The sequence below is a fragment of the Canis lupus genome, chromosome 6 (genome assembly GCF_048164855.1).
Source record: "Canis lupus baileyi chromosome 6, mCanLup2.hap1, whole genome shotgun sequence".
Taxonomy (NCBI): domain Eukaryota; kingdom Metazoa; phylum Chordata; class Mammalia; order Carnivora; family Canidae; genus Canis; species Canis lupus.
This window is the reverse complement of record NC_132843.1, coordinates 56,883,269-56,896,517: the sequence shown is the minus strand read 5'-3', so window position 1 is coordinate 56,896,517 and position 13,249 is coordinate 56,883,269. Positions and strand designations below refer to the sequence as shown.

The 13,249-nt window shown below is 38.0% G+C and overlaps 1 protein-coding gene across 9 annotated transcripts in view; it reads right to left on the bottom strand.

Annotated features, from left to right (window-relative positions):
- RABGAP1L (RAB GTPase activating protein 1 like) overlaps positions 1–13,249 on the bottom strand; it is a 728,064-nt gene that overhangs the window by 157,601 nt on the left and 557,214 nt on the right. Inside the window, exon 1 of one of the 9 annotated variants that reach the window (XM_072830705.1) lies at positions 4,372–5,109. The exons of 7 other annotated variants lie outside the window; for them this stretch is intronic. In XM_072830705.1, coding sequence (XP_072686806.1) covers positions 4,372–4,539 — 168 coding nt within the window. In that variant the 5' untranslated portion in view covers positions 4,540–5,109. Of the gene's footprint in view, positions 1–4,371; positions 5,110–13,249 lie in introns of those variants that run through there. One more of the 9 variants, XM_072830700.1, reaches the window with a different exon arrangement.

The following is a 13,249-nucleotide window of genomic DNA, read 5'->3' as shown; positions in this document are numbered from 1 at the left end:
TGGAGATGTAAACTTATTTAATGGTTGTAATTAAGTTTACAATTGTATGTATAAGTGCTACCTGTCTACACTGAACACATGATCTCTTGTGATAAGACCCAAGCTTTAAAAATGCACCCCAACAGGCAGACTAACATTTCAAGAACCACACCAAGTACCCAAAGGAGGAGAGACCAGCTTCCGGCTATCCTTATCCATCCATCTCACTACAACACAACTCGGTCAGGCTAAAAGACCTCACTTAAGCTGGAAAGGCAATTCTTCAACTGGGAAGTTCTTAAGAGTTTTTCTATATTGCCTCCAGAATGATCATGAGGAAAGAGTATCATAATGAAAATGCAATTACTTTCCTGACATTATTTGCTAAGTAATATTAGCCAGAAGGTAACACAGACAAGAGTAGGGAAATTTGAATAAGCAAAGACATGTTTTCTTCCCTTGCAAAATAGAGAACTCTATCAGCTTTTTTTTTCTATCAGCTTTTAAATAAGAATAAATGATAACTTTTAAAAATTAGTGGTTTCATTAACACTCATTTTTTGCTCCCCAAACTTGCTGTCAAATCATTTTAAGTGACAACATGGAACATGTTATCAATTACACCTCCAAAGGGAACATTACTTTTTACTTCATTTGAATAAAATTGTATATAAAGATTACTTGGACAATTAAAAACATTTCAACCAGTCCTCCTTCTGCTTCCTTTCAAATAGGTAAAGAGAAATATCCAGAAGGAAAAGGTAAGTAGAATTTTTTAAAAGTAGGATGTTAATTTAGGTATCCTTCTCACTTCCCCACTAAAATGAATTAAGCCAATTGCCAGGCACATAATAGACACCAACATAAATTTGTTCTGTAAATTCATGAAAGCTCCACTTCAAGCACATCCAGTATTAAAAAGTCACAATTAATAAGTTGTAAATTAGAAAGTAGATTTAGGACTTATTTTAATATAAAAATAGATTTTTATATTTTGAAGGGCATCAGAGTTATGCATGGCAACTTCCTATTTTGAGGTCTTTAAATTTGAAGAGTTGCAACCTCTCTTCAATGAGCAATCCTTATAGCAGTTAAGACAGTAGTAAGAATGGGAGGTATACTTATTTTTCACTTTAATATCAATCCTCCTTTGGATTTACTGTGCACAGAGCCCACAGTATCAGTACCGAAACTATAGCCAACACTGACATTAATATATAATGATCTGATAATAACTTTCCACACCATATAATAGCAAATAAAATCTAAATGGAGAAAAGGGAGATTTTGAACATAAGTAGAATAAAAGTTTTCCCTTTTTCCTAAAATCTCACACACTTACAGAGTATGGACTCTGGCTATGTGTCATTGCGGATACCATTTTGAGTGTGTTTTTCCCACTGAAAAATTCAGTGCAAGAGTATCACATTTTAAAGTGATTTTTTTTTTTTAAAGAGGCAGGGTGGGTGGAAAGGAACAGCTCTAACATTTGGGTGTTAGCTCTAGATGCTTCTATTCTGAACCTCTCACGACTCTTGAATGATCAATCTTTCTTCAAGGGCCTCTGATAAGCAGCAAATTCTAGGTTTGATTATCTTAAGGAATTATTATTATTATTTTTAAATCTAGGAATGGTTCTCTTTCTCACCTTCACTATTTCTACCACAAATGGCTTTTTCTTTCTTTATAGTGTCTAACAGGATTTCTCTTAGTAGAGACATATTTTTGGAAATCTGAGAATCATTTGGAAGCACAGACTTTAGAAGAGGGAAACATTACTGAGCTGGTATCTAGGATACCTGTATCTCTTGCTTTGGTATTTTAATTTCACCAAAGAAACGTATGTTTGGTGAGTCTGCACATAGAATTTATGCCTTATGGTAATACCTAAAACGAAGTACTTGTACTTGATTTGTTAAAGGAAAATTATTCTTTACTAGGTGTACCTTTGAAGGACAAGAAGCAAAAATTTCAAATGTCTAATTTAAATAAAAACTTAAAAAATGTTTTTCAAATGTGCTTGGTGTTCTAGTAGTTTCATGGTCCTTCTGTGAATCAGGGGACAATGAATAAGTCTCAAAGTCCGAATCTACAACACTGTCTTGGTAAATCTTCATTTATTTGATCAGTTCATTAAGAAAGTTAACTTACATGAAAAAAAAAACTACCAAGATCTTTAAAGTAAAATAACATATTTACATGGGTTTAATAACGTACATGTATTCATGTTTAAAACATATCTGAAAACCAAAACTTCAGTGCCTGCCCTTTTGAATGGTAATGGGAAGGTTGCAATATCATATGTGGCAGGATTCCTCCTAGGACCACCCAGTGCAGATCAGCCATCGATCTCACATCATTAGCCAGTCCAATAACACAAGGTTGAACAACTGTACTTCTTCCTGGTACACATGCTAAACTTTAAGCAGTAACTCACTGAATAGGTGATCTCACTTCACAGCCATATTGCTAATTAAAGGGTATGTGATTTCCCAAATTGTAGAGCACCCTAGTTCTATCAATAATCTTATAAATACGATACTGTAAGACAGAGTCAGAGATTGCCAAATGACCCTCTAGACACCTCAGTATATACTTTTACACGTAATACAAATGGCACCATTACCTAAACTCTGAATGTGAGAGCCCCAAACAACCTGAGGGATACCTTGGATACCTAATTGGGCAACCAAGTCAACTTTATATGGTTGCAACATACAGATACACATGACCTCCAAAAGATCTGAAGCTTATGAGCCCAACTCCTTGTGAATTTTATTCCTGATAATTTGTTTTAAACTATAGGCAGTTTAAATTCAACCCTAATGCATATTTAAGTATGAGAGACAGTTATCAGTTCATGTTTTCCTTCAAAGCACTGAAAATATAAAGTGCCAAAGAAACGCAGTACCAGAGTACTGGAAAGTTACAGTGGAAGCCCTGGAGTCACAAAAGTTAAGTAGTCTCTAAGAAAAGGAAAATATATTAGGCCTAAAAATGACTCTTCAAAGAGATGTAGATAATTTGTTGAAATATATTTTAGCACTTAATAGTGTCAAAGCTCCTGAATAAAATGCTTTTTATTTCACTTAAAAGAAAAAAAATCCTACTAGATTTCTACTAGAAACATAAACCTTCAGTTTTCTCTTTTATTAAGAAAAATGTGACTCAGGGAAACAAAATTCAAGTGAGCACTGTGGGCATTAAAACATATGTATTGAACTCTTTTTCTTTCTTAAATGACAAAGAAACTGTATTTCTCAAAAACACTCCCCAATAATTGTACACTGGTCATTGCTTCTAACTTCATCTTGTAACAATAAACAGACTTTTTTTCATGGCGAAAAATCCCTCATGCATACAGCTACCTAAAAATGTTGTTGTGACTATACAAGGGGGATGATATTTGCATGCGAATACATGAGTACTGAATTGGTAACTGCAAAGATAATATAACCAGAGATGGCTAGACTGAAGAGAGAGATATGTAAGAGAAAAGTGTTAAATCCAGTTAACATTGTACTTCTGAAAAGACTCAAATATGACATAACCATAATGAAAACCAGTCTGGAATGGTATTAAACTCCATTGTATAAAATAGACAAAGCTTATTATTCTTGTTCAATTACCAAATAATAGTATAGGACTACTGTAGGCCAATTACGTTATAGAACAGTTGCTAGGTATAGTTCTCAAACCACTAAAAAGAAACCCTGCACCAGTGATTGTGGGTATTTAATTTTAACCCTTGGTAGGAAGTGAGGAAGAGTGATTTTCCTCTTGTTCAGGAAATCAAAAAAACAAGCAAGGCAGACTTCCCAGATTCAGGGCACAAACCCAACAGCTTTAAGCTGCTTCATAGATACATAGTTAAAACATTCCAGGGGAGAGATTTTCAATTTCCTACCCAAGGAATTTTAGGGGGTAAAATTCCCCATCCAAAAAAAAAAAAAAAAATCAAGTTGGCAATCCAATGGTGAGGTTAGAACGCAAACCACAGTAGTCTAGATAAGTAGCAATGATGCCTGTTGTGAAATTTAACCCTTTGGAGACGTAATAACAGAATGTCTAAATCAAGCACTTGGGCATTCTGCTTTATTGCTGAGTCTAGGCAGCCAGAAAAAAAAATTTTTTTCCCTGCCACAGAGATAATGCCCCTAATGTGGCCCTGGGCTCTTAGAGAAGAGCCATATCTCCTCTGGCCAATTAAGGAGTGGCATGGACCTGGCTCAGCTAGAGCCCCAGGGCAGTGGCCACTCAGCACTTCCTTCCTGGTAGTGTGGGGAAGAGGAGAAGAAAACAGGAGACTGCAAGCCTCTTTTAGGGATACAGGAATTCTCACAGAGGGTGGCAGATTCCCTACAAATGAAGTTCAATGAAAAACAGTCTCACCGCCAGAAGCCGAGGCACAAACAGACGATGCCCCATCCCCAGAAGTTCCAGCACTCGACATGCATACTCATTCACCAGCTTGCTTCTCTCGTCGTGCATGTCCTGGGACTTTTTGACAGGAGGTGTGAGCTTAGCAGCTGGGGCTGGGCAGGGCACCCCTTCTTCCATGAGCAGTAAGTAGGTATCCAGAATGAGAAAGCTGGATCTCTTATCCACAATTTTGAGAACTGCAGTGGGAGGGGAGCCAGGCTTAGGTTTCCCCAGGAGCACGCACAAGCCAGTCTGTGGTGGGAATTGTCAGCTAACGTCTCCACAGGAAGAACATTTTGGCTAAATTATCCACTGTGCAAGAGCCCCAAAGTAGACTGGAAAATGAAATCAAATCCTGATCTAAATAAAAAAACGGCAAAAGCAATCGAATGCAAGAAAATGGCCAAGAGTGATGCAGGAGAGTTCAGATACATGTGTTAAAATGTACAAGCAGCTTAGAAGGGTCTAGCGTGTAAGAGAGAGTGTGTGTGTGTGCGTGCGTGCGTGTGTGTGTATGTGTGTGTGTGCGCGTGAGTGTGTGTCTGCGTGTAAGCAGACAGCAGCAGCAGTAGCCAGGAAGCCAGGGCAGTTGTGAAGCTGCAAGGAGAAAAGGATGAGCTCATTGCAATCCTTGATTCGTGACAAGCAGCGCTGCTGCCGCCGCCACTGCTGCTGCCGCTGCCGCCTCTTGCTGTGAATCAGTAATGAAGGGGTAGGGAAGGAAGGGGAGGGCAGAGGAGGAGGTAGGTGAATGAGCATGCAGAGCGTGTCTCGGGGGAGAATGCTGTAATAGGAAACCAATGGCGAGTCGTTGGACAGATGTGCTTCCCCTCCTGGCCCACCTTCAGCGTTAGTCTGACAGCTTATGCTGTTGAATCCTAAAACCAAAGACAGATGAACTAGCTTCTCTTAACATGTAATGCTCACAGAAAAACCCGACAGCCTGCCAGCTAAAAGGCTGACCTTTCTTCACTCTTGCTTTCTAATAACCGTAACAGATAAAAGTCTGATTTTATCCTGCGTATTTAAAGTGGGATGCTCCAATCCTTGTTACATTACTGAAATCTCTACAGAAGAGAGGTTTAGGGTGACATGATACAGGATGAACAGAGAGCAAAGACAGAGCTTCCAAGAAACGACACACCCTCAAGTTGCAGTGTTTATGCAATAATAATGACTTTTTGCAATGCTAGAATGTGAAGTATTTCAGCATTCTGGGAAGCCATAATTAAAAGTAGGATTTTTATAAACATACAGTATGATAAAACAAAAACCTACAATATAATGACAGTGTACATCTAAGGAATCACTAAAGTTGAGATTCTCAAAGCAGTAATAACTTTCTTAAGCTACACTCAGTTAATAGTTCAAAACATTATTTTAATACTCTCTGGTCAAATTAATCCTTCCCTACTAATAATGTAACTGAGGGATATCCATGGTTTAAAATTTTACAGTCTTAGTCCATGCTACATTAACTTCCTTGGAGTGAATAATCATTTACAGCCAAATGAGGGCAAAAAGACAAGATCACCTTTAGGAACAGTTTCTAAACTTTAGCTAACAAATAACTAATTATATTCAGAATCTTGGTGCTGCAATTCTTTAGTAAGTACCAGATCAGTTTCTCCATGTGAGTTGTAGCATGATATGGAGTAACAGGACTAAGAGAGCCAGACCTAGCTCCTTCTGAGGCTTAGTCTGTTGCTCTGACAATTAAGAGTTATAGATCTCTGCAAGAATAGAAATAGAAACATATTTATCAGCATATCTCTGTGATCTTTGTTAAAGAAATAGATTGATACAGAATTGGGGTTAAAGGGAAATAAATATTTCCTGCTTTAACAGAATATTGAGTTCCTCTTTCCAAAATTCAATAAAACATTTTTTTGTTAAACATTTCGAGTATTAACAAAATCTTAAATAAGATATTTATATATTGTTGTAAAGCTTATTTCTTCAAACATGATTTTTTCCAAAAATAATTTTTCTTCTTCGTTCTTTCTCTTTCTTTTCCTTCCTTCCTTCCTTCCTTCCTTCCTTCCTTCCTTCCTTCCTTCCTTCCTTCCTTCCTTCCTTCCTTCCTTCTTTTTTTCTCTTTCTTTCATTCTTTCTTTCTTTTCCATTTTTTTTTAGAAAGAGAAAGAGCCTGTGTATGCTGGGGGGAGGGGGAGAAGGAGAGAGAGAATCTAAAGCAGGCCCCATGCTTACTTACCACTGTCCCGTCCTGGGGCCTATCTCACAACTCTGAGATTATGACTTGAGTCAAAATCAAGAGTCAGACACTTAACCAACTGAGCCACCCAGGTGCCCCTCCAAATATAATTTCTTAAAAAAAAATAGAGATTTTAATGTAAGACGATCAAAACCATAAGAATATGAGAATATGATATATATTTCAGATCCCTAAGGTTTTGGAAGAAATGAGGAAATATCTGATGGGCTACCCAGGGAGGGGCTGGTTCAGCTAGAAGGGGGAGACTATAAGGTTGAGGCCAGAGGTTCTGGGCCTTTCATAGCCTACCCCTACACACACACACACACACACACACACACACACAAAGACTCGAAGGGAACAGCTCCATTTTTATCTTGTTTACATACTGGAGTTCTGCATGAAATTCTGTTTGAAAAGACTGTGCTACTGCTATGTAAGTGTGAAAAGCACTGCCATGGAAGCTTCCTGTTTAAGAACAAGGGGACGTTTTTACTTGCAAAGGAAGGGAGAATTCAGTGAGTCCTTTGCTTATAGGACTTTTTTTTGCATATATATATATATATATTTAAAGATAGGGGAAATGTTTCCATGCAACTGATTTGGTTTCAAAGAACTCTGGTAAAAGCATCTATTTTTTATTACATAAACCAGAAACAAAGAATTTCTTGCCCAAATGCATCCAGGTAAGAAGTCAAAATTAATCAAAAGACTTCAGAACTATAGTTTGGCTCACAAAAGAAGCTCTATCAAATATAATAACCAAAGTGTGATATTTTAATGATATTTAATGAATAAACCAACTTAAAACATAGGTACATTTAAGAAATGCTATGTAAAAGCCATTATAAATTAGTAAGTGGTTCTGTATTTCAGTTTTCCTAATCCCTCCATCATCTTCCCCCTCAAAAATGCATTATCCTTGAGGAAGTCAAGGTATGGGTTCAGCCCAGGCTCTGAGTGGCCCCTGCTGGGAGGGCAGCTGTGGCTTTATGGGGAGGTAGCATGGGTCCCGAGCGCACCTTCCAGCCAGTCTGAGGAACTGGAGCCACACCAGAGTCCTGCAGAAGGCATGGGGATTAGAGCCAGAGGAGGAACAGGAGGAAGGAAGAAGTGGGAGCAGGCCCAGCTGTCTACTCCTACCAGCCCCCGAACCAAGATGCCAAACCAGAAGAGGCAGAGCTGGCCAAGTGGGGGATGGAGAAGATGTAGCTGCTGACATGCAGAATTGGATCCAGGTCCTAGGGCTTCATAGGCCAGACTGGCAGTTAAGAGCAAGGATGAAGATGAAATGGGAACAAAAGCATGGAGCAACTATAACTCTGTCCCCATGGACCGAGAACATGTGTTGAGCTGGTGAAAAGGGCAAAGGCTGAAGGTAAATAATTCCCAGTGGGAAATATGGTATAGAAAGCCCTCCAGGCCCAGAAAGTATCTCCTGCCTAGAAATGGCAGGAGATACTGAGACCTGTCTCATCTCCCTGCACTCCAGGCCAGTATACACATAGGAACGAACATACGCAGGTTGTAATGCCCATCCCCATCCTCTCCTCTTCCTTCCCACATCAAGGTGAACCAGATTTCTCAGAAACCTACCTATTCACTTCTGTCTATATGGGGACATTAGCCTAAGCCCAACCCGTCTCGGCATATCATACTATGGAGAATAAAGTACCCTTTATAAACAGCCCCAGCCCCCGTCCCCTAAAGTATCATCCTTGCTTTCAAAATTTCCATAATTTTTTCAGGTTGTCTTGGAGAATAAGCCATTGATCAATATCAGGTAAAATAACTCTTGTATAGAACAACTTGGTGAAATAGAACAATGGATGCCAGGCATTTTTGAAGCCCTAGAAGAGTGACTCATCTTGGTGAGCATTTTTTCTTCTCCATCCCCAACTCCCCATAGATAAAGTAATTTATTTACTGTTGATGAGATTCAGTACAGTACACTTCTGATAAATAAAATTTTGAGTTATAAAGTAGTCCAAAGATGAAACTAAGGATAGAAAAAAAAAAACCTCTTCTAAATTAACCAGTTAAAGACACATGATTTCTCAAATTCCTTACACTATCATGAAGATTTTTTTTTTAATCTGTAAAGGAAGTTCAACAGCAGGTTGAAGATAAGATGGGAAATTTGGATGAATCATGCAATGAAGCAGAGTGAGAAAAAAGTAAAGAGGACTAGGCAAATGGTCCTTAAGCCATGGTCTAAAAAAATAGAAGACTTGCTCTCTGGAGTGCTGGAATCAGGTGGACGGTGGCATAGTCCTAATTAGAACCTGGTGCTTGAGTGCTCTCCCTGAGCCACTCCACTGTGTCATGATTGCTGGACATGCACAAGACATAAATAGACTCCCATTGTAAACTGAAAAGCATATCTGATTTAATTTATTGCACTGTAATTAAGAACACTGAGTGCAAAGAAACAATTACTTATTCCAGGGATTACAAAGGTGAAGAAGGAAACATTCTCCAATCTGCAAGAATTTAAAACTGGAGAAACATTCAAACAAAGACAAAGCAGGATGCAGACATCATAAAAGGAGGAACAACACCGTATTATGATCTAGTTACATCTTTGTTATTCACAATGGATGCAGACAAAAGTAGGCTTATGCTAGTGGGACTGGCCTGGACCTAAATCCAAGAATAATGAGAATTAAACATACCTTTAGGAGCAAAACAGGACACTGCTTTTTACATTATCTTTTAGTCACTTTTACTTGTAGGACATGGGTAAATTACTTAATATTCTTTGAATCTCTATAAAATAATAATGTCATGTACTTAGCCAAGTTGCTCTAAAAACTTAGTAATTTAGTGCATAGGGTGGATGCTAGTCTTTTCAGTAAGTCATATAGAAGAGGAAAGCAATTGTAAAATGCATTGTGTTCACCTGGCTTAGGCTTTAGAGAGACAAAAATGACTCTGAATGCATTCACATTAGAAAGAGGATTGACCAAATACCAATAAAAGAAATTCCAGTGAGTCCAACTGCCCCTAATCTTGAAGATTTAAACACGTAGTAATAAGTAGGAAAGGACCTATACTCTTCTAAACTTGGAAAGGTAAAAGGGCAAAAACTGAATTATCTAGTTATTTCTTTTTTGTTGAATAGACTTTTTATTTTTTTATTTTGATTTTTTTTAAGATTTTATTTGAGAGAGAGAGTGCATGAGAGAGAGCACAAGCAAGAGGGCAGGGCAGAGGGAGAGGGAGAAGCAGGCTTCCCACTGAGCAGGGAGCCCAATGTAGAACTGGATGTGGGCTAGATCCAAAGACTCTGGGATCAGGACCTGAGCCCAAGGCAGATGCTTAACCAATGGGGCCATTCAGGTGCCCCTGGATAGATAACTTTTTAAAAGATGAATCCTCAATAATTTGACAAGTTCCTAAGATCCAACAAATAGGTCAAATAAAGATGACACAGTAAGTAGTACTGTATCTTGGCATACATGTAACCTATACAACACACACACTACCATTCAAGTCTTTATTCTGCTTGCATTCTGCTACATGCTTCTGGAGGTAGAAAGATACACCAGATGCTGCTTTTAACTTTATATATTATTCACATTATTTGAAGAAGAGGCTAAAATGAAATATAGTAAGACTGAGCATACAAGTTATATCACAGGGAAATGAGTCTCATTATTTTATAGCTGGAATCATACACTGAAGAATTGGAGTATAAAATAAAATACTTAATTAACTAACATCGTGGTGGATGGTCAGGTAACAAATTTATAGGAATTCAAAGGGAAAAAAAAGATTCCTGTAAAATGTTATAGACTAATCTACTGTTTAAGAATGGTCTGACCTCTCATTAAGACTTAAGGCATAACCATCTTAAAGGAGGGTTGTTTTTTTTTAATAGAAGAGATAACTTTGTCCCACCAACAATAATTTAATAACATGCTGCACAGTCATGGTAGCATCACTACGACCTTATCACACATTCTTGTATAGCTAGATTCTAGCATAAACCTTTATTAATGCAGGAACTTCTACAGTCTGCAAGAAATGGTCATTTTACCTCTACTTCCTTATCTTTCTTGACAATTATAAAGGTTGCCTATTTTATTATTGGACATTTATTTTTTAGAGAATACTACTTACAGTAAGCCAGAAATGCAAAACTTCCAGTCATTGGATTGGGTTATACAGTTTATAACAACATAGAATAAGTCTATTTTTTTATGTGACATTAATTAAAATATTTGAAGGCAGTCTTAATTACCTTTTCTCCAAGCTAACCATCCCTGCTGCTAACTGGACCTCCTATAAGCTGGTTTCTGGATACTCTAGGTATGACAGCAAAATCATAAAATAATGTGGCTTTGTTAGACCCTAGAAAGCATCAAAGTCTAACACGTTTATCCTATTGATGGTAAGATTGAGGCAGCAGATAAGTGCCTGTTTAGGATCATAAAACTTGCTTGAGGCAGAGCCTGGAAGCCAAGATCCCAGGGCCCAGTTGCACAGCAGGGAACCTTGCATTTCTGGCACTGTAACTTGTTGTCTCTCAATTAATGTAGCCCATTTAAAAACAAAAAACTGTCTTATTAGGAAAACTGTACTTTACCATTTTACTTCATATGAAATTGATCTGGAGCCTGTGCCTGCTATGTGGTATGAAAGAATCTAAGATTCATAGATTTGAGTTGAGAGGGGCATCCAAAAGCCTGCCTTGAGAATAATATCTTCTGAACACACATTTATGATAATAAAGCACATCTGCCTTCTCAATTTTTAACCAAGGAGCACTCTCTTCTTCAATCAGTTAGAGAGGCTATATCCTTGGCAGCTCAGCCACTGTCTACTTAAGAGTAGCTTTCTCAAAGCCATGTTAGTGATGTAGGCTTGAAAATGGAATGCTGTCTCAGTTCATTCATTCCTTTCCCTGGGCAGTTGATATAAGGCTTACATTTATTTTCAAGGTAAGCAGAAGTGTAAATAAATATTAGCAGGGCCTGTTTATGTTAAACTGATCAGATTAGAATAATGATCTATAAAATCAAGATTGTTCCTCAATTCTCTCATGCTGGATCAGCATTTTACTTTTTGTTTTTATGTGTGTGTATGAGTGTATGTTTGTATTGTTTGTCATGGTTGTTAAAAATAATGAGGTGCTTTATTCATCTTGATAAGTTATGAATTGCCTCTACCTTCTTCCCATGGTCTACCTCCAGTGCTCTATTAAATTTGCTATCTCTGGCATCTTCACGTTACATAGAATGCTAAGTGTAGTTTAATAGCTGTCACTTTGAAAAATAATATTTTCAGCAGAGTAGTTATATGAGTCAGCCCATGTATTAGCAAGTGAATTTATTTCCATAAAATGAATATATCAAGATGGGGACATTCATGTTTGTTTGTGTTTTTTTGTTTTGTTTTTTTTTTTTTGCTTAGACAAGTCCATGTTCTGCAATAATAATGGTAATAGCCATATAGCCATACTAGTTCTTTGCCCCTCCCCCTTCCCTCACAACTTTAAATGGATTCAGTAGAATTTCAGAGGTTGCAAAATGGTGAGAATGGAGGTGATTTTTCCTCTATTTTCACTGGGGGTGAACTCCCCTGGGAGTTCAATTCCTATATACTCAGTATTGCTACAGGTTGTCCTACATGATGGCAGAAGAACACATATACAGGGGGCTTTCCTGCTTGGTAGGCTCCTTTACCTATCTCATACTCATATTTGTTCTAAGCAGGGCCTAACAAAGCAACTTATACATCACAAACTCTGGTAGATATGTGAGTCACTCTAAGTATGAATAATAGTGGTTATTATTCATTTAGTATCTATAAAGGCTATGAACCATGTAAGTCCTAAGAGTATGCATTACTGCATTTAATCTTAACCAATTATGACTTTTTCACATTGGAGGCACCTGAGCTTAGAAGAGTTAAGTGACTTGCCCAATATCATATTGCTAGTAAGTGGTAACTGCAACTATAGTTTTTTGATAACTACCAAATGTTTAAAATCTAATTTATTAAATAGTGAAGGAAGTAGACTTAAATAGGTTATATCCTAGAGACTAACCAAATTAGTCCAGTGCAAACAACAGGATTTGCACAGTCATGTCACTATGAATATACTGAGGGACTAGTGTGTTGTGGGTGCTAAAAGAAATGACAGAAACAAAAACAGAGTAAAAACTTATGCCCAAGGAGTAACAGGTGTTACAGGGTGGACCTGGTGACCCTATCCACACCCTCTTGTTAAACACTACTGAACAACACAGCCACGGGATCAGCCCTCTCTCCAGAGTTCCCAACGTGTATATCTACCTCCAAACATATGTATGACTACATATACAAAGAGTTCAGGAAATAGGTTATGTGTAGCCTAACCTGTAACCTCATCTCAGTAAAGTCACCATTTCTTCCCCAGCACAGATCCTCCTCTTACATTTCCTATCCTAGCTAATGGGTTCCCCTCCTGACCAGTTTGGCACCTGGGTGTCATCCCAAAGTCCTCCTTTTTACCCCCCTCTACCTCTAACCCATCATTCAAGTCTAGTGGATTCAACCTTCTCACTGTCTCTCAAAACTATCCCCTCTCCTCAACTCCCATCTCTTTTGATTTGAGATCAGCCCTTAGTATGACATGCTTTTTCC